This window comes from Musca autumnalis, unplaced genomic scaffold (assembly GCF_047663935.1).
Source record: "Musca autumnalis isolate F117 unplaced genomic scaffold, ASM4766393v1 scaffold_2, whole genome shotgun sequence".
NCBI lineage: Eukaryota > Metazoa > Arthropoda > Insecta > Diptera > Muscidae > Musca > Musca autumnalis.
In genome coordinates this window covers 174,113,531-174,134,845 of record NW_027411755.1, presented here as the reverse complement: position 1 = coordinate 174,134,845, position 21,315 = coordinate 174,113,531, and the positions used below count along the sequence as shown (strand labels likewise).

Sequence of the window (21,315 nt, the reverse complement as noted above, 5' to 3'; positions counted from 1 at the left end):
AATTCTTTAAAACATCCACACGTTATGGTCGGTTGGTCTTTGTGAAAAATTCTTTAAAAAATCCATATTTTATGTTTTTTTAAAATATCCCCATTTTATGGTCTATTGGTCATTGGGAAAAATCTTAAAAAATCCACGTTTTATCCTCTGTTTGTCTTTGGGAAAAATTCTATAAAAATCCACGTTTTACGGTCTGTTGGTCTTTGGGAAATTTTCTTTAAAAAATCCTCATTTTATGGTCTATTGGACTTTGGGAAAAATTCTTTAAAAAAATCCACATTTTATGGTCTGCTGGTCTTTCTTTAAAAATCCACGTTTTATGGTCTATTGGTCTTTGGGAAATTTTCTTTAAAAAATCCGCATTTTATGGTATTTTGTCTTTGGGGAAAATCTATAGAAAATCGTATTTTATGGTCTGTTGGTTTTTGGAAAAATTCTTCAAAAAATTCAAATTTTGTGGTCTGTTGGTCTTTTGGAAAAATTCTTTATAACATCCACACGTTATGGTCGGTTGGTCTTTGGGTGGAGTTCTTTAAAAAATCCAAGTTTTGTGGACTGGTGGTCTTTGTCAAAAATTCTTTAAAAAATCCATATTTTATCTTCAGTTAGTCATTGGAAAAAATCTTAAAAAATCCTCGTTTTCTCATCTGTTTGTCTTTGGAAAAAATTCTATAAAAATCCACGTTTTATATTCTGTTGATCTTTGGTAAAAATTCTTTAAAAATCCACGTTTTATGGTCTGCTGGTCTTTGCGAAATTTTCTTTAAAAAATCCGCATTTTATGGTCTATTGGTTTTGGGAAAAAATCTATAAAAAATCATATATTATAGTCTGTAGGTTTTTGGAAAAATTCTTAAAAAATTCACATTTTATGGTTTGCTGGTCTTTGCGAAATTTTCTTTAAAAAATCCGCATTTTATGGTCTATTGGTTTTGGGAAAAAATCTATAAAAAATCATATATTATAGTCTGTAGGTTTTTGGAAAAATTCTTAAAAAAATTCACATTTTATGTTCAGTTGGTCATTGGAAAAAAATCTTAAAAAATCCATGTTTTATAATCTGTTTGTCTTTAGGAAAAATTCTATAAAAATCCACGTTTTATATTCTGTTGGTCGTTGGAAAACTTTCTTTAAAATATCCCCATTTTATGGTCTATTGCTCTTTGGTAAAAATTCTTTAAAAAATCAAAATATGGTCTGTTGGTCTTTGGTAAACATTTTTAAAAATCCACGTTTTATCGTCTACTGGTCTTTGCGAAATTTTCTTTAAAAATCCACATTTTATGGTCTAACTTCGCAATTTATGGTCTCTTGGGCTTTGGGAAAAATTCTTTTAAAACATTCACATTTTATGGCCGTAGGTCTTTGCGGCATGGTATTTAAAAAATCCTCATTTTTGGATTGTCGGTCTTTGGGAAACTTTTTTTAAAACACTTTTTATGGTCGTTTGGTCCTTGGGAAAAATTCTTAAAAAATCCAAATTTGATGATCTTTTGGTCTTTGGGGAAAAAATCTTTAAAAAATCCAGAAATTGTCATCCGGAAAATTTTCATAGAAATGCACAATTTATGGTCCGCCGGTCTTTGGGAACATTTCTTTAAAAGATCCACAATTCATAGTCGATTAGTCTTTGGAAAATTCTTTAAAAAATCATCATTTTATAATCTGTTTGTCTTTGCGATTTTTTTTAATTCACATTTTTAGTTCTGTTACTCTTTAAGAAAAATTCTTTAAAACTACCACGTTTTATGGTCTGTTGGTATTTGGAAAAATTTTAGAATATCCACTTTTTTAAAAAAACCAAAATAAAGTAAAAATCGTCAACTCTAACTAAAATCAAGAAAATTGGAATGCCAATCTTGCTATTGGAGCCAAGCAAAGATGTCAGAAAAGGTGAAGCGTAGCTATTTCATCGATGCCAGTAGTAGTCAAGACCCAGAATCAGAGGAAGTTAGTTATGCAACTGGTAATCACTTCGCTTTGGGTCCATTCTATATTTTCTTTTTGGAAAAATTTTATATTTTTTGCCTTTTTCACCCCAGTATACAATAATATAAACAAATGTATATTATAATATCTCCATATAAATTATTGCATGCATGCTGAGATAAAAACAACAACAATAAAATTGTGAACTAGATATTGCTTGAAATATGTTTTTGTGATTTTTTTCACAAAAAATGTCATATTCTCATATGGAAATGAAGATACATTATGCCTGTGTAGGCTATGTTCAACACTCAATGTTTTTCCCAGAGGCAATCATCATGCAATATGGCATGTTATTGTGCATATTGTCAAGAAAAACAAAAACATAAAATAAAATGAAATATCGGAGCTTCAATTTATGAAGGGGACAAAATCTCAAAAAATAAACATTTTGGGGAAAAATTGGGTATTTAGTACATAAAAGACTGAAATGCATTTAATTAAGCACAAGATGGATTTGGTCTGAAGAGATGCTGTAATTGCATCAGTGTACATATATATATATACACAGGATGTTTAAAATATAAAAAATAATCAATCTTTCTTCGATTTGTTTCAAGGAATATGGACAATGCTATTTTCTTCTCAAAAATTGCATTTGTGAGAGAGAAACTATTTAAATTTGTAATTTAAATTCGATTATAGTTATAATTATACCACTTGTTATTGTCTTTAAAAAATCTATTGGTTTTTGAGAAAAGTTCGTAGATTATTGGTCTTGGGAAAATTCCTTAAAAAAAATATTTTTTAAAGATTATTGGTCCCTGGAAAAAATTATTTAAAAAATCCACGTTATCTATTGGTCTTTGTGAAAAATTCTCTAAAAATCCAAGTTTTAGGTCTTTTGGTTTTGGAAAAATTTCTTTAAAAATTCCACATTTTATGGTCTGTTGGTCTTTAGGAAAAGTTTCTAAAAAAACCATATTTTCTGGTCTGTTTGTCTTTGGGAAAATTTTTGATATCTACATATCGCTCAGTTACTCAAAGAGTGGCATAACTCAAAAATGCGTTTTATGTTATCTGTATCAAATATTCACGCTAAAATTTTAAAATTCAACGAATTACAGCTGTTTTACTACAACTTTAACATAATTCAAGAAAAAAGTTTTTTTGAATTTATTAAGCATGGTAAATCTTGCACAAAAATTTAGCACTGATATTTGAGTAGCTTTTTGCACAATGTTGTCGAGGTACTTATTTTATGTTTTGTGTTATAATCTGTTTAAGTTGGGAAGTCAAATTTCAACCGCCAACTTAAAACGGGTTTTTCTCGCCAGCATTTTTTGAAAATTTTAATCAAATTCGGGTCTTTTTTGATCCGACTGCACGATTAAAAAGCTGGAATATAAGTTCATTTTCTGATCATAACTGACTCCTTTGTCGGGAGGAAAACGTAACCTCAGGCGACTCTTCTAAACAAGTCACAAATGAGTCTTTGTCTGTATTAGTTTCGAGTCATTTTTGCCCATTTTCTAATGGTATATAACGTGATTTGTTGATTAATTTAGGACTCTTTTTCGAGTCTTTTTTGAGTGATGTTTATAATCGTTTATGAGTCTTTAGGGAGTCATTTATGAGTCTTTTTATTAGACGAAATAAATTAAAAGAATTTTCTTTTTATTCTTTTTTGTTTCTTTCCTTTGTTTTGTTGTCTTTTCTGATTTGTTGTTTCTTTTAATTATCCTTTATGTTGAACGGTGTTCAAAATATGATCAGAAGATACATAAATATAATCACTTTTCAAACACCTGCATGACCCTTTTTTGATTAAGCATTTTTCAGTCTTCATGAAGATCAAAATGTGGCAATAAATAACGAAAAAGTAGTCACATTTGAAACGCCTCAATAATTTATTTGTGATTGCTACGAATTTGTTGTTGTATTTTAAATTGAATTTTTTTTAATCATTACAGGGAGTCACTTTCGAGTCCCTTTCTGATCATACGAGCAACTTAATCAGTTTTTAATCACCAAAAGGACTCTAAAAAGACTCCGCAATGTGAATTTTGAAAAACCAATCTTCCAGATGCTATCTGGGATTACTTCATTGTTTTCTTCAAATAAGTGAATGAAGAAGCCTTAGAAATGTTTATAAAAAAGTTTATTTTATTTAAATAATGTGATGTGTGAATTTGAATTAAGATTTTCGACGTTATTCGCGAGTTTACGGTCTACTCGACATCTATAAAGCAAGTGAGTGATTTTGTCATTCTCTTTCTACAAAAGACAGTCCTTTCGAAATACATAAGCCGAAATTTACATGGAAAAGTGTACGTTACGTGCTATTTCGTATGGATTGTCGGTGGTGTAGGTTTTCGTTTCGAAGGTGTTTACATGAACAGAAAATGATTTTTTCCACTTCGGAAGCGCAAGAAACGTTTCGTTCAACATACATAAATGTCCGCATTGGATTCCCAGGCCAGACCACAACAGCTTCTCAATGGTGGCGAAAACTACCTTTCAGCGTAATATTTAATATTTCCTGGGTATTTAAGTTACGTAAAACTTCTCTACAATTGGTGACTTGAGCCACTCTGTTCGGAGCCGGTGAAGAAAATTATTGAGCAAATGTGAATCGAGGTGCATTCATCGAAATGGGAGAAGTCACAGTCTCTTATCCTTGTATTTTCGGTGGTGATATGCATATACAGTGGTGGTGGTATATTTTTTCACATTTTAGAAAATTTAATTTAAAATATATGGCGAAAAACAAAAATTTTTTACAATCGATGAATCCGAGTTTCACCCTTTCAGAATTCGCGAACTGTTAACATATGCTATATAGTATGATATACATTCTTTAAACTGAAGTGTTTTAGGAGGAATCCCATAAGGTCGACCATTAAAATTAATTTACGTGGAAGCTGTGTTGGCATCAATGTAGAAAAATAGGTAAAAATGGGTTGAAACCAACAAGTTTTTTTATGCTCCCTTCCGATTTTAGGCTTAACCTTACATTTTATAGACATATGCCCACAGAAAGACTCAAAGAATACTTCATGGGCAATATGATACTAGTGTATCATTTTTCGATATATCCACTGCATCCACCTAAAATTGATGCTAACATTTTGAAGCCGGAATTTCGGGGTTTTTTGAATTGTTTTAATAATTCGGACGCGCAACAAGATAATATTCAAAACTCACATTAGGATTATAAAACTCTTGATTCTACGTCGTTTAATGCATATCTCATGAGTGTGCTCCTTACAGCATCCTAGTAATTGGAGTCTAAAGGCCAATATTTGAAGTGTGATTTTTTTTAAAAAACCTATTTTTGGCGTTTAAAATTTACAAGTGCCATTCAATTTCCTTTGTACCCCGCGTGAATTTAGTTTTTTTACGCGACGGATCTAATGAGACCTTCCGCGAGCGAATCCATCCACTAAAACCGCGGATATAGATACCCTGAAAATAGGAAAAGCAGCAAAAAATTATTTCGAAAAATTCGCGTACTAAACCGCGATTTTCTTGAAATTTTTTTACGTAAATGGAATCCTTTATACGCGATTATAATATTTGCGAAAACGCGTGTCATAAATTACTGAGATTCGCGTGTAATATGGGTTTTTCACCAAAAATAGAATGTGGAGGCACATCCGCGGTTCTTGAAGAATCTAATTAAAATTGGTATATTTGGACGTATTTTTGAATGGCGCTGACGAAACCGGATGCGCATCAAAATCGTATGCACATTGCGCGACTTTCACCAACTTTAAGGTTTTTTGCAGTGTATGATGCAACTGGTGGCACACAATGGCCCCTGAGTGAAACATCGAAATATGCAAAAATTTTGACAGAGATTGATTCGCTGTATCCAAAAACGGATGCGCATCAACCGACTTTAACTAATTCGCGAATAAAAGGCTTTTTAATTATAATATTAATTGAATGATTATAATTTCAATATTACTCTTAATTTCCTACCCTTATAAGTTATCACAGTAATCAGTTAAACTCTCGCGATGGTAAACCATATGTTTTGATGAAGTTTTAACTGTATACATTCATTATTCTATGGGATTTTAGCAAAATAGTTGGAGAACTCCCAAATATTTTTTTCTAATTTTTAGAATCAAACCAAAAAAATATTTGCAACAATATTTTCCAACAATAAGTTTTTCTCTTTTGTTGTTGCTATAATATGCAATTTATGTACCCAATCTCTATAAATTTGGTATCATATTTTTCTACGCATTGTCTAGATTCCGCATATATTCTTTAATTCATTTTTGAGGGTTTGTACGGATTCTGGGACAGGATAATTTGGATTTACTTCAAAATTTTTTTATTATTTGTTTACTTTCCGCGAAAATAATAATAAATTTAATAACTATTTAAACATCTACGAATATATATGGACTGCTGTTAACGATTTATGCATACATTTTCTCATAACAACAAAAAAGATATTTTTAAATATTTTTTCTTTATATGAGAATAAAAACCGCTATAACTTTTGCGCGCATTGGCCAATTTCGTGAACGCGAGCAGATTTGAAACCGGATTTTTTTCCTTTACCTCTGTACCAAAAATCGTAGATGTGCTCGTAAAAAAAATTTTAATTTTTTTCAAATGGAATTGTAAAGGAATTTTGTTATTCGCCATATATATTTTTTTAAAGTAAAAATGAATACTTTTTGCAATTATTCTACCACTAGGAACCCTAAATTCCAAATTATAGCTGATTCGGCCTTAAAATGTAGGTAAAAACTTCAAAATACCTGAAATCGGGCGGTACCGTTAAATGAGGACGATTCCAAAACGTGGACCTATGTCCACAATATTTGGTGGAGAAGCTTTTTGTCCACTTCGATCTTTATATGCCAAATTATAGGTAAGGTGGTCAGAAAATGTAGCTAAAGAAGTCAAAATACTGTAAATGGGGCCGTATCGTGATCTATATCCACAATATTTGGTAGATACGTTTTTGACCAATGTCCCTATAATTGGTCTGAGTGAAAGTCAAAATACCTGAAATTGGGTCTATTCCAAAACGTTGACCTATATCCAGAAGTTGTTTGACCACTTCGAACTTTGGAGCTAAAAACCAAAATACTGGGAACTGGGCAGTGCCGTGGAGAAGTTTTGTGACCTCTGGGAATATCAAATTTTAAATTAAAGGTAGTTCGGTAAAAACTGATCAATTCATTTTGGTCCATATAAATGATTATTCTCGACGTGTTAAAAACTTTTGAGAAAACCCTTCTTGCAGTACCTTCTCCGAGTTGATATATGCCGAAACACGAGAAAAAACTATAAAAGAAATATGACATCGTAAAAATTGTCCTGGAAGATACAGTTTGATGGATTTTATGTGTTCACAACTTTTGTTCTTTATACTTAGCAGCTTAGAAGATTAGTGTCTGACAACATGATCCCTACTGACATTAAGACTTCAAGTCTTTAGGGGGAAGGCACCTAGACTCGTGTCGTTTTTGGTTTTCTATCACGCTACGGTGTCAGAATTAGAGAAAGATACGTACCTAAAAATTTAGGAAGGAACATGCACAAATACTGACCAATATCTATATGCACTTCCACGCTCAAACACGGTGTTTTTCTAGAAGGCACAAACACACACGCACGGTGTAGATCTATATTTATTTATTTACATATCGAGGCCTTACTTTTTTGTGCAATACACCACTATGTGCTGAGTCGGTCTGGCCGCAATTTTGATCGGATCGTCACGAAATTTTGTGGATTGATGGGGGTCCCGGAGTTGGTTGGTTGGTTGGTTGGATAATAGCCAGGGTTCGGAATGGGCAGAAAACTAATTTGTAGAAAAAGTCAATGTTTTATTCCAAAGCGAATATATCCGCTTCTATAAGATATATTTCAAAAGCAACACCTGCCAATGAAAGTAGAAAACATAACCTCATTTTTGGTATTTAAATTGTACGGACGAATATCGCAGCTTTGGTTAGTAACATTCCAAAAGCAAAGCCTGGCATCGAAAGTAAAATACCCCCCCTTTACAATGTTGCAAAATAGGTTGGCGTAGGTAATCAAACAACGGAGATATCTCAATTATTTTTAATCTCACTATAGGTCGCAAATTTGATCTGATCGTCAAGAAATTTTTGTGGTTGATGGGGGTCCTGGAGGGGAAGAAGGCTATTTATTTTGGTGATGGTAGGATCATATTCGGGAGTCGGAATATGCAAAAAACTTCTAAGGAGAAAAAGTCAAAGTTTTATTCTTATTCGAAAATCTCAGCTTCTGTTAAGATTATTCCAAAACCAAATCCTGATAATGAAATGAAAGTAGAAAACTTCACCTATGGAACAATGTGAAGTAGTTTGGTGTAGATAGTCAAACAACGAAGATATCGCAATAGTCGCTAATCCAACCGAATTTTTTATTTTTTGAGTTTCAATTGTAATGACGAATATCACAGCTTTGGTTGGTGACCTTCCAATCAAAGCCAGACAATGAAAGTAGAAAATCTCACCTTTAAAATAATACGGAGATATCGCAATAGTCAGTAATGCACCCCATTTTTTTCAGTTTTTTGTTATCACGCTACAGGTTGCAGTTTTGATCGGTTCGTTAATAAATTTTTGGGGCTGATGAGGGCTTAGAGAGAAAGAATGCTATTAATTATGATGATGGTCAGATAATATTCAAGGGTCGGAATGGGTAAAAAGCTAATGTGGAGAAAATTGAACATGGTGTCCTTATGGAAATATCTCGGCTTCTGGTAGGGTTATGCGGAAAGCAAAGTCTGTAAATAAAGGAAGAAAAGTTCAACTTTACGATGATGCAAATTAGGTTGTCGTACCATTTTACCACGACTATCGTGGCTTTGGTTGGATCAGTTATCAACTGCGACAGATGAGAATAAAAAGAAAATATGTTGTTGTTGCAGTCACGTTAACGTGTATGGGTGATCTTGGCTGCGTATGACAATCAAGACATTCTGAGCATTAAATTGATCTCAATTACGTTACCGTAAGTGGGCATATACTTGAGATAAAGATAAAGTCGTTCAGATATCCCAATTACCAATTTGTGGAGTTTTATTTCAAATGCGGATATCTCGGCTTCTGTTGGATATATTCCAAGGGGAGAGCTTGACAATGAAACTAAACCATAGTTGAGACAAAAACAAATATAGATATGCATATTGTTTTCTTTCTATCCACAAACATAGTGAGCGTTAATGCATTGTAAAATTAATAATCATTGACGCCAGCGACAGCACAATCTTCTTCATTGAATTCTGAGCGAAAACTGAATGGTGGTAGTTCTGTTGTTACTCTCATCAAGCCCACGTGTGTCCCTTTTTATCTAATGCTGAACTAGTTTACAATCTACTTGGTAATCAATGATTTTGGTTCAGTTAGCTCCAAGTCATTTGGTATAAGAGCCAGGGTGGGTGAATATTTTAGTATCTCCCTAAATGAAATTTTACCAATGAAGAGCTAACCACAGGGATAGTCGGTCCCGTCCTGACTCCTTTGCTCATTTATTTTTTTACGGAACAACGGCAATTTTTGTTAACCTTTAGTATGTGAATTTCTTATATCATTAACATAAATTATATTATTGTTTGACTTAAAGTTACAAGATGTCGATTTTTTTAGTTTTCGAAATATCTAAGACTGATATTATTGTGTTGACCTCATATGAGAAGTTCATATCACCCGTTTGATGCTCTTTTGAACCCTCTTTTTGTCTTTAAAATATGTGGATTCTTGTTTCCTTCTGCGGAAAAGTTAAAGGGCTATGGTACACAATACAGATTTTTTATTGGGTTTTTGAATAAATAAATTTTATTAACATTTAATGTTTATAAAAAAGGTGCATGCATTGTAGTTGTGACATGAAAAGCAGACTGACTGACACATTAAGAAACGGTCATGCATTGTCAAATGCCTTTACGATAGTGAAAAAATGGATGAAGAACAAACAATGCTGTCATTTTCTAGATTAAGACACAACAGCTTTCAATTTTTATTAATACAACAAAAAAAGCAACAATAACAACAATAATAAAAATAGCATTTTCATGGAGCTGATAAATTTTTTTGGTGAAAATATGTTCTGAATGGGAGTTGATTTTTTTAATTATCATTTCATGTTGCCTAACCCCCAAATCACTAAGAAGACTTTGTGAAGGCTAAAGATGAACGAGTTTCATCAAATTAATTGAAATCCGTGATATGGATCCATTTATTAAAATGAAAGCAATACAGCTTTAAAGGGTCACGATTTCCATCCAATATAAAGATTTCGTTTTTGTTTTTTTTTTGACATTTCTTCCAGTGCTTCAAGGGTTAATTTGAAAATGTTTAAAGCGAAATGTGCCATGTTCCCGACTTTTTTATTTAATACCAATTGGAATTTAAATAAATTTATTTGGCAAATTTAAATTTTGAAACAATGCGCCTGGAAAATGTCCTTCAAATGAATAGCCTCCCCTTGCGAAATGTGCCATGTTCCCGACCATTTAAAATAATGCCAAGTAAATTTATTTGGGAAATTTAAATTTTGAATAATGCTCCTGGAAAATGTACTTCAAATGAATTGCCTCCCCCTGCCCACGAAAAAATGGCGAATGCTGTGGCCTCGCTATACTGTATAATGACTGAAAGAGTGTATACGAAAATGTATGTGTGTTTTTTCGAAAATATTTAGCTCAATGATTTGTTGCTGGTTAGGTGGAACAGGAACGTGCGAGCGTTAACGAAATATAAAACTTTAAACGTTAACCTACGCAAAACATTTTCCCCTTAGGGGACCAGAGCAAAAACAAAAGTAGAACAAGAAAATAAGTAAAAAAACCGAAAAAAGAAAAACTTACTTTTATAAAAATTCTACTTTTCTTATCATTGGCTTTTGGAACTTTCCGGGCCGTGTTGGTTTTGGTTTTTGGCCTGATGTTATTGTTTTTGCTGTTTGGAGCAGTTATCGGGGGAGAAATGCTCAAAATTGTAGAGATAGTGGTGGTGGTGGTGGCGCTGATGGTGGACCTAACATTTGAGCCACCATTTTTGGGTAATTGTTGTTGCTGTTGCTGCAGTTGGATGTTGGTGGTTTTTATGTTTTTAGCATTTCCGTTATCCGGCTGCCAGTTTATAGTTTTATAAACGTTCAACGTTTATATATTTTTTATGTTTGTATTCGTTGTTGTAGTTTGTTGATTTTGGTTCGTTTTTTTGTTCGTGGGAGGATATTCACAATAACCCCGAAACACAAAATTTGTTACAAAATTGTAACGAACATTTCATTACATTGTTAGAACGACGAAATGTAAAAGGTATTTTTCATGGGGGGAGTCGTTTGACGATTGGTTGGAATGGTTTAGTTGGGGTTTTAGACCACCGTTGTTAACCCCCATCACAGTCGTTGTTTCGTTTTTTCCCCACCCGCAGCATGATGTTATTGTTGTTGGTTGGCATCAAGTGGTTTGATTGTGCCCAAGCAATGCACCAATATTTGCACAAATAACCATGAAAAACCCCATCGCGTTTTTTCCCAAGGATGTAAAGGTGATTTTTTCAAAATCATTTTTTGGGTTTGTTGTTTTTTTTTCAAAGGATTTAAACATTGTTGCCAGGTAAGTTGGGGTTTTTTGTGTTTGGAAAGTTGAACATGTCAAGGTGTAGTTGTTTTTTAACAGTTGAAGTTTTTTTTGTGGTAGTTTGTTGGTTGTTTTTCCCAAGAATTACAATTTTAGTTTATTGGTTTTTATTTCACCATTGTTATATAATTGAAAATTGTTTCGTTTCGTTCAAATTGTAGTAAAGCGTTATTGGTTGTTAGTTGATTGGCAAAAAGGGGGAATTTAATTTTGTGTTTGTCGTTTTTGGTTTTTTATTGTTAAAAATATTAAAAGAAATAGAAGAACAAAAATATAAGAGAAAATTGAATTAGAATTTCGTTACGAAATTTTATTTTGTGGCAATAAATGAAATGGCAAAATAAATTCGCTTTAATTGCATTGTCTGATATTGAAATGAGAATTGTATATAAATTAATTTCAATGAAGTTTAAAGGAGTTAAAGGATATTTTATTTTAAATATTGAAAAAGAAGTGATGAATACGAATTTCATTGGATCCACAAAGTTATTTTAATTATTCAAATATTTTTTAATTTGTTTGTTAACAAGACTTTTTTAATAGAACAATTTTCATTTTGCAGCTACTAAAAGCATATTCCATAAATTATTCAAAATACTGTTCGTCAACTACAGACTGGATAGAGGCCTTGGAAGAAGTAGTTATTCAAGCCAATCATCAAGAATGAAGATTTCGGCATATCAGGCAATAGAAAGGGGAGAAACTTTCATATCTCAACAAAAAATATGTTATTGAGATTAAAAAGTTCTGAACAATGACTTAGAAGTAAACCAGTGTCTGATATATGACGATTGAAGGCTTGTAGCACACTCAAAGTTTAAGATAAAGAAGTAGAAGCAGGGTTGCAGTTACCTGAATAAGTGGACTGCTATAACCTTAAATATATAAATATTACGAGACCAATATAGTTCATCTTATGACATGATTTCTCTCTGGAAGAAATATTACGACGTGCAAAGCGTAAACTAAACCGGTTGCCCCTTTCAAGAGATATCGTAGGCACAATTATAGAGAACATTTTCGCCCTTTTGTGGGGGAGGTACCGGAAGAAGTGCACTAAAGACGATATTCTAACATGAACATGAAAATATTAGGATGTAAAAAAGGCTGACCCAATCGGTTACTCTGTTCGTGAGATATAGTTCGCTCCTACCAGACGGACGGGGATTTCAACATGTTTGAAACTAATTTCTTCCAAAGGGTGCTGGGGTCTTAATCGATTTTGATAAGGAACACTATTAAAATATAATAGTGTTGATATCTACCTCCTAAAGTCTAAAGGCTAAGGGTATAAAAAGGTATTAACTGCATTTCAGCGATTTAGTTTGACCTTTAGAAAGAGCAGTACTCAAAAGAGTATAGTGATATCCATTTTCGAAATTATCAAAGATTAGCAGAAATATTACCGTATGCAAAGTTTGAACCAATGCAGTATCTGAAAGTCACCGTGCTCCCCAGCCAGACTGACATTCAGATTGACAGAGTTAATTCGACTCCAGGGCAACAGGACTGAGAAACTTCAGTCCGTCGTAGTTGAAGAAATCGGGATAGGTATCCTCCTCTTCTTCAGAGGACCTCTAAAGATGTTTTCTATTCTATAGAGAACCTCCAAAGACACCCTCTATTTTATTGAGGACCTTTAAAGACGTCTTTAATCTATAGAGGATCCCTAACGATGTCCTCCATTCTATAGAGGACCTCTAACGATGTCCTCTATTCTATAGAGGACCCCTAACGATGTCCTCTATTCTATAGAGGACCTCAAACGACGTCCTTTATTCTATAGATGACCTCAAACGACGTCCTCTAATCTAAAGACGACCCCTAACGATGTCCTCTAATCTATAGACGACCCCTAACGATGTCCCCTAATCTATAGACGACCACTAACGATGTCCTCTATTCTATAGAGGACCTCTAACGACATCCTCTATTCTATAGAGGACCTCTAACGACATCCTCTATTCTATAGAGGACCTCTAACGACATCCTCTATTCTATAGAGGACCTCTAACGACATCCTCTATTCTATAGAGGACCTCTAACGACATCCTCTATACTATATAGGACCTCAAACGACGTTCTCCATTCTATAGAGGACCTCAAACGACGTCCACTATTCTATAGAGGACCTCTAACGACATCCTCTATACTATATAGGACCTCAAACGACGTTCTCCATTCTATAGAGGACCTCAAACGACGTCCACTATTCTATAGAGGACCTCTAACGACGTCCTCTATTCTATAGAGGACCTCTAACGACGTCCTCTACTCTATAGAGGACCTCTAACGACGTCCTATATTCTATAGAGGACCTCTAATGACGTCCTCTATTATATAGAGGACCTCTAACGACGTCCTCTATTCTATAGAGGACCTCTAACGACGTCCTCTATTATATAGAGGACCTCTAACGACGTCCTATATTCTATAGAGAACCTCTAACGACGTGCTCTATTGTATAGAGGACCTCTAACGACGTCCTCTATTCTATAGAGGACCTCTAACGACGTCCTCTATTCTATAGAGGACCTCAAACGACGTCCTCTATTCTATAGAGGATATCTAACGACGTGCTCTATTCTATAGAGCACCTCTAACAACGTCCTGTATTCTATACAGGACCTCTAACGACGTCCTCTATTCTATAGAGGACCTCTAACGACGTCTCTATTCTATAGAGGACCCCAAACGACGTCCTCTATTCTATAAAGGACCTCAAACGACGTCCTATAATCTATAGAGGACCCCTAACGTTGTCCTCTATTCTATAGAGGACCTCTAACGACGTCGTCTATTCTATAGAAGACCTCTAACGACGTCCTCTATTATATAGAGGACCTCTAACGACGTGTTCTATTGTATAGAGGACCTCTAATGACGTCCTCTATTGTATATAGGACCTCTAACGACGTGTTCTATTGTATAGAGGACCTCTAATGACGTCCTCTATTGTATAGAGGACCTCTTACGACGTGCTCTATTATATAGAGGACCTCTAACGACGTCCTCTATTGTATAGAGGACCTCTAACGACGTGCTCTATTGTATAGAGTACCTCTAGCGACGTCCTTTATTGTATAGAGGACCTCTTACGACGTGCTCTATTGTATAGAGGACCTCTAACGATGTCCTCTATTGTATAGAGGACCTCTAGCGACGTGCTCTATTATATAGAGGACCTCTAACGACGTCCTCTATTGTATAGAGGACCTCTAACGACGTGCTCTATTCTATAGAGAACCTCTAACGACGTCCTCTATTCTATAGAGAACCTCTAACGACGTGCTCTATTGTATAGAGGACCTCTAACGACGTCGCCTATTCTATAGAGGACTTCTAACGACGTCCTCTATTCTATAGAGGACCTCTAACGACGTCCTCTATTCTATAGAGGACCTCTAACGACGTCGCCTATTCTATAGTGGACCTCTAACGACGTCCTCTTTTCTATAGAGGACCTCTATTGACGTCGCCTATTCTATAGAGGACCTCTAACGACGTCCTCTATTCTATAGAGGACCTCTAACGACGTCGCCTCTATTGTATAGAGGACCTCTAACGACGTCGCCTATTCTATAGAGGACTTCTAACGACGTCCTCTATTCTATAGAGGACCTCTAACGACGTCCTCTATTCTATAGAGGACCTCTAACGACGTCGCCTATTCTATAGTGGACCTCTAACGACGTCCTCTTTTCTATAGAGGACCTCTATTGACGTCGCCTATTCTATAGAGGACCTCTAACGACGTCCTCTATCCTATAGAAGACCTCTATCGACGTCTTCTATTTTATAGAAGACCTCTATCGACGTCTTCTATTCTACAGAAGACCTCTATCGACGTCTTCTCTTCTATAGAAGACCTCTATCGACGTCTTCTATTCTATAGAAGACCTCTATCGACGTCTTCTATTCTAAAGAAGACCTCTATCGACGTCTTCTATTCTATAGAAGACCTCTAGCGACGTCCTCTATTCTATAGAGAACCTCTAACGACGTCCCCTATTCTATAGAGGACCTCTAACGACGTCCTCTATTCTATAGAGGACCTCTAACGACGTGCTCTATTCTATAGAGGACCTCTAACGACGTGCTCTATTATATAGAGGACCTCTAACGACGTCTTCTATTCTATAGAAGACCTCTAACGACGTCCTCTATTATATAGAGGACCTCTAACGACGTCCTCTATTGTATAGAGAACCTCTAACGATGTCCTCTATTGTATAGAGGACCTCTAACGACGTGCTCTATTGTATAGAGGACCTCTAACGACGTCCTCTATTGTATAGAGGACCTCTAACGACGTGCTCTATTGTATAGAGGACCTCTAACGACGTCCTCTATTGTATAGAGGACCTCTACCGACGTCCTCTATCCTATAGAGGACCTCTAACGACGGCTTCTATCCTATAGAGGACCTCTAACGTCGTCCTCTAATCTATAGAGAAGACCTCTTTCGACGTCTTGTATTGTATAGAAGATATCTATCTACGTCTTCTATTCTATAGAAGACTTCTATCGACGTCTTTTATTCTATAGAAGACTTCTATGGACGTATCCTATTCTATAGAAGATCTCTATAAACGTAACGTTAAAATCAACCTATTGATTCGCATTCGCTTGTTAGGTTCAGTGATAGAAATCCCAAAACTTGATAGTCTCCTGGTTGTGTTTATTTTTCCGGGGCCATTAAGTTATTAATCGACCACTTTCCTTATTCCCAACGAATTTGTAAATTATTTTTTTTTAATTAAATGAATAAATGAAAAAAAAAACAATTTCAGTCAACTCAGTTATATAACGGCTAAAGTTCGAAAATTTGTTAAGAAAAAGTTCCATTTCATTTCTTGGAAGAAGATAATAGATTAAAACCCCCTACCCGCATACATGCTCGTACACCTAGACAATGTTATCACATTAAATTAACGTTCTACAATAATTTTATGATTGCAAAAAGAAGAAAATAGCAACAAAAAGAAACACATGTTTCCTGTTCACACAATGAGACAACTCGTAGCTCAGCCACTTATTTTTGTTCTTCTACTATCAAACAAGGATCTCTCACTTACGTTCACTGGAAGTGAAAGTATGTACCACCAACATGCACACACACACACACCCTTGCACATTGTGTGTTGTGATACATTGTTTTTCGTTCAAAAATACTGGCATTCTAAAAGGAAACAAAAGGCAAAATCCAAATGACAAAACAAAAAACGGAAAATGGAAAGTTTTCCTTTTGTTTCATTACATAAATTTTGCAGCTGAGTTAAATGGAAAGTTAAAAGAGGGGGTAATCACTCTTAAATAGCAGCAACAACAACAGAAATGCAACAACGAGGGAAATTTGATAAAAATTTCCGCATAACAATGACAAACAATGTTTAACTCTTTTGTTGGTGCAAGTAAAAGGAGGAGAGAACAACTAACATACATATGTACATACATAGTTGCTGTTGCTGCTGCTCAGTTTTCAAAGATGACGTTTTTGTCATAAATTGTTGAGCCATTATGCATCATCATTTGGTATTTTCTTTATGTTTGTCGTTTTTTTGTTTTTGTTTGCACCACAACATAAAGATATAATACCATTTGATTTTCTCTGTCTCTCAAATACTTTGTGTGATAGACAAAAACAAAATTGTGCACACAAAAAACTGTCACATTTATTCCAAACAGCATATGTTACAGTAATTTATATAATATTTGTAAAAGGATGAGCGAGAAACAAAGACACAAATGCTAAAACTAGAACAAAAATGCTGCAATTTTCTATAAGCAAACCATTATAAGTTTGGCAAAAAATGGAAACTTTGCTAAAACATTGGCAGTTGATATTTTTCTAATCTGTTTTTAAATTTATTTTATACGGAATGGAAGTAACTTTAATATGATTAGAAGAAACTCAAAGAAATTATATATGGACAATGAACAAGGATTTTGAGGATGTTCTTTGAGTATTATCAAAAGTTTAGGAACTACAAGATAAGGAAATTGCTAGCAAATTCTGTGATTTTTTACACCTTCAGCCTTTAGTATTTTTGGACGAAATTCGTTTCAGCCAATGTGGAGTCGATTTAGCCATGTCCGTCCGTCTGGCTTGGTATCGTACTATTTTGGTTATCGTAATATTTTGTCCGAACTTAGTTTAAGTTTGAAGATGGGCCATATCGGTCCACTCCTTATGTAGTGGAATTCTGTAACACATTTTTTGAGTTACCGACAAATGTCGGTAAAATTAAAACGCAAAATTATGAATGCAAAGTGTCAATAAAAGTTGACAACACTGTTGCTATCGGTAGGACTTAGCGACAGCTTTATTTGGTATGTTAACTTACCGACAAATTTCGTTAATTACCGAAATTTTAAGAATTTTAATTTTATCGCTTTTTGTCGGTAAGTCAAAAAATTAGTTACAGAATTCCACTACTGGTACCTCCCACACAAAAGTTCAAATTTTCTCTGTAAAATGTTGTGAACGATAACTCTTGAAGGGACCAAACTGTGCACATCGTATTATTCCTTCGATATATAGATCGTGTTTTAATATGGACTATATCGGTCCACTCCTTCGGGAACCGCCTACACAAAATTCGGATAAAGTGAAGTTTAAGATCTTCTCTCGGATCGTTTTTAATTTTTTTCAGCAGGTTGTCCTTGCGACAATTTTTTCGGGCGCAAGTCAATACTTTCTGAGATAATGGCCTAAAAGTTCCAAGAAACCTTGGCGGGTACCTTTCACTCAACATTGGGAAAAATAGCACGTAATTACCGATAGTTTTGAATTTTCTTTTTGCAAAACGTTCTTATGAAAAAAATTTGCCGGTACCAACTAAACTGGGTAATACGTAAGCTAACCCTCGAAAGGAGAAACCAATATCGTCTAAACGTTGTACATCGTAGTATTTCCTACAGCCTTGAATTATGTCCAGCTATTGACTACAGGTTCTGGTCCTACTCTTTCCGGTACCTCCCACACAAAGTTTGGATAGAGTGCAGATTAAGGACACGTTTTTAAATTTTTGATAACATGTTCTGTATGCGGCCCTTATTAAGATGGTGCATTTTTTTCAGGAGCAAATTCATACTTCCTGAGAAATTGATACAAAGGCTCAAAAAACCCCTATAGATGTCAGAAGTATTGTGTTTGAGTTTTTTCTTTAGGACCGAGGCTGAGAGTATATCTCAGTCGGCACAGCTGGCTGATACTTTTTTATTTGTTCTGAATACAGTGTGTAAGGGTAAAATATTCGAAAAATTAGGGAATGAAAGATACCAAGCAATGACCCTAACATGGCAAAGCGCAGGACTTATATTGGTGCCTCTTTCATCCCAAGCGGACACTGACCTCAACGTGTCGTCACCGGGGAGCTGACTATAACATCCGTAAAAGGTTGTAAGCTAACATGTGCCGCGTGTTCACCCATGAGAACGTTAAAAAACTTGGGTTGGGCCTTGGGATAGTAACACTTCCCTCCGGAACTCTAACTTTATATATATAATTGTTCCACAAACATCCCATACGCGACAAGGGAGACTTCTCTCATATCAATGAGTGCAGCCCGATTCATATAAGCTCAATGATATGGAACCTACTGTTTATTGCCGAGTCCGAACAGCGTGTCTTAAGACACCACTTGTAGAGAAGTTTTACATGGCTAAAATACTCAAGATATGTCGCCAACATCACTGATGGGTATTTTGCCACCGTTGAAAAATGTTCGATGTTGCCTGGCCGGGGAATCGTACCCCCGACCTTCAGCGTGCAAGGCGGGTGTGCATACCATTGCACCACGGTGGCACCCGACTTTGTTGTCCACACTTTTATGACAATATATTTTATGACCACGTATACACGAAAGGCATAAATTAGGTGAGAAAATGTACCTAAAAATGTCTTCAGTCGGGCGGCACCCTAATGTGAGGCCTATACGAAAACATGAACCTATGTTGGCAATTTTTGGTGTGGAAGTTTCGTGACTGTATTGAGCCTCAAATGTCAAATTACGGCTATACCATAATATGGACCTATGTTAACATTTTTAGTGTTAAAATTTTGCGACTACTAGGAACCTAAATAGTCCTATTTCAGATATTTCTGTTAAACTAAATGACTTAAAACACCTATAATCGGGTTGACAGTTATATTGAGGCTATACCAAAATATGGACCTATGTTGGTAATTTTTGATGTGGAAGTTTCGTGACTGTAGTGAACCTCAAATGTCAAATAACAGGTAGTTCGGTCAAAAAATGTAGCTGAAATCCTCAAACTACCTAAAATCGAGATGTACCGTTATATTGGGGCTATACCAAAATAAGGGCCTATGATGACAATTTTGGGTGGAGAAGAATTGTGACCAATGGGAACCTCAAATGTCAAATTACAGCTAGTTCGATTAAACATTTTAGGTAAAACCCTCAAAATACCGAAAATTGGGAGGTACCGTTCTGCCAAAATGTGGGCCGATGTAGTCCATCTTCGAGCTCGCCTGCCTATGTCAAGAAGACTTTCGTGTATAAAAGCCCCTCTAATGTTGACTACCCCAGCAAATGCTAAGAACCATGAATTGCGAATTGCAAAGCACAAGGTCGATATTACTGCCATCCAGAAAATACGATGGACTGCCAAAGGCCTCACAACAACACCTGAAGGTGGCGCGCTTTGTTATAGCTGTAATGGCACAAATCATGAATTTCCTTAAAACATCTGGTTTACAGCTTCACCCCTGTGAATTAAAGACTGGCTAAAATTCGAATAAAAGGTAAATTTTTTAACATCAGCTTTATTTGCGCTCATGGTCCGCCACTGAAGATAAGGACGAAAATACCAAATAAATATTTTTAGAGCGCTTAGAACAAACGTATGAACGTTGTCCTGACATTGAGATTTAAATCATTCTAGACAATTTTTTGATGCCAACATTGGAACGGAAATATTTTTTGCCCAAAATTCGGGAAATTCAGTATCAACAGTGAAACATCTAACATTGGAATCAGGCTCATAGACTGTGCAGCTACAAGAACGTGATAGTTATCAGTATCAGATTTAAGCATTAATAAGTGCATCAAGCTGTTTCCAGACCAGAAAACAAGAAATCAAATTAATCACGTTGTGATAGATGGAAGATATTCATCGAGCATATTGTATGTACGATCGTTCCTAGGAACAACCATGGACTCGGACCCCCAAGCCTTGTTGCAGCAAAGGTGCGTAACCAATTGAATGTAGCAAATAAAGTAACATAACAACACTGTGACAAAGTATTGCCCTCTCCATGCCAACAGCCGCAAAATCCATGCTTGGATACCAGAGTCCTCCACCAAGTAACCCATGGTACGACCAGGAGTGTCGTGCTGCTACCGAAGAGAAAAATGCGGTATATAGGAGTACCGTAGCAGCGCGTAGCGCACGAGAGAGATATTGCCAGAAAAGAAGGGGGGAGAATCGTACTTTTCGCAGAAAAGTGAGACTAACTGAAAAGCGGTAAGGTGAAAAATCGAGATATGCAGGAGCCAGCATGAATGGATATGGAAAGAGCATTCTTCCAAAGTGTTTGTATCCAATACTACCAAAAGACGACAAAGATACCAAAGATCCAATCCCAGATGATGGTATAGAGTGTGTACGCCCGGCCCAGGTGAGTTGAAGTCAGCAATAATTCGGCTGTAGAGTAATAAGGTAACAGGAGTTGATGGGTTACCAGCCTATCTGTTCTAAGCTGG

General features: G+C 35.4%; 1 protein-coding gene across 6 annotated transcripts in view; it reads right to left on the bottom strand.

Moving 5' to 3' along the window:
- tutl (immunoglobulin superfamily member turtle) overlaps positions 1-21,315 on the bottom strand; it is a 474,553-nt gene that overhangs the window by 145,881 nt on the left and 307,357 nt on the right. The window contains exon 7 of one of the 6 annotated variants that reach the window (XM_073969923.1): positions 10,802-11,065. The exons of the other annotated variants lie outside the window; for them this stretch is intronic. Within the exon in view, the coding sequence (XP_073826024.1) occupies positions 10,802-11,065 (264 nt within the window). The remainder of the gene's footprint in view (positions 1-10,801; positions 11,066-21,315) is intronic. 6 annotated transcript variants of the gene reach the window in all.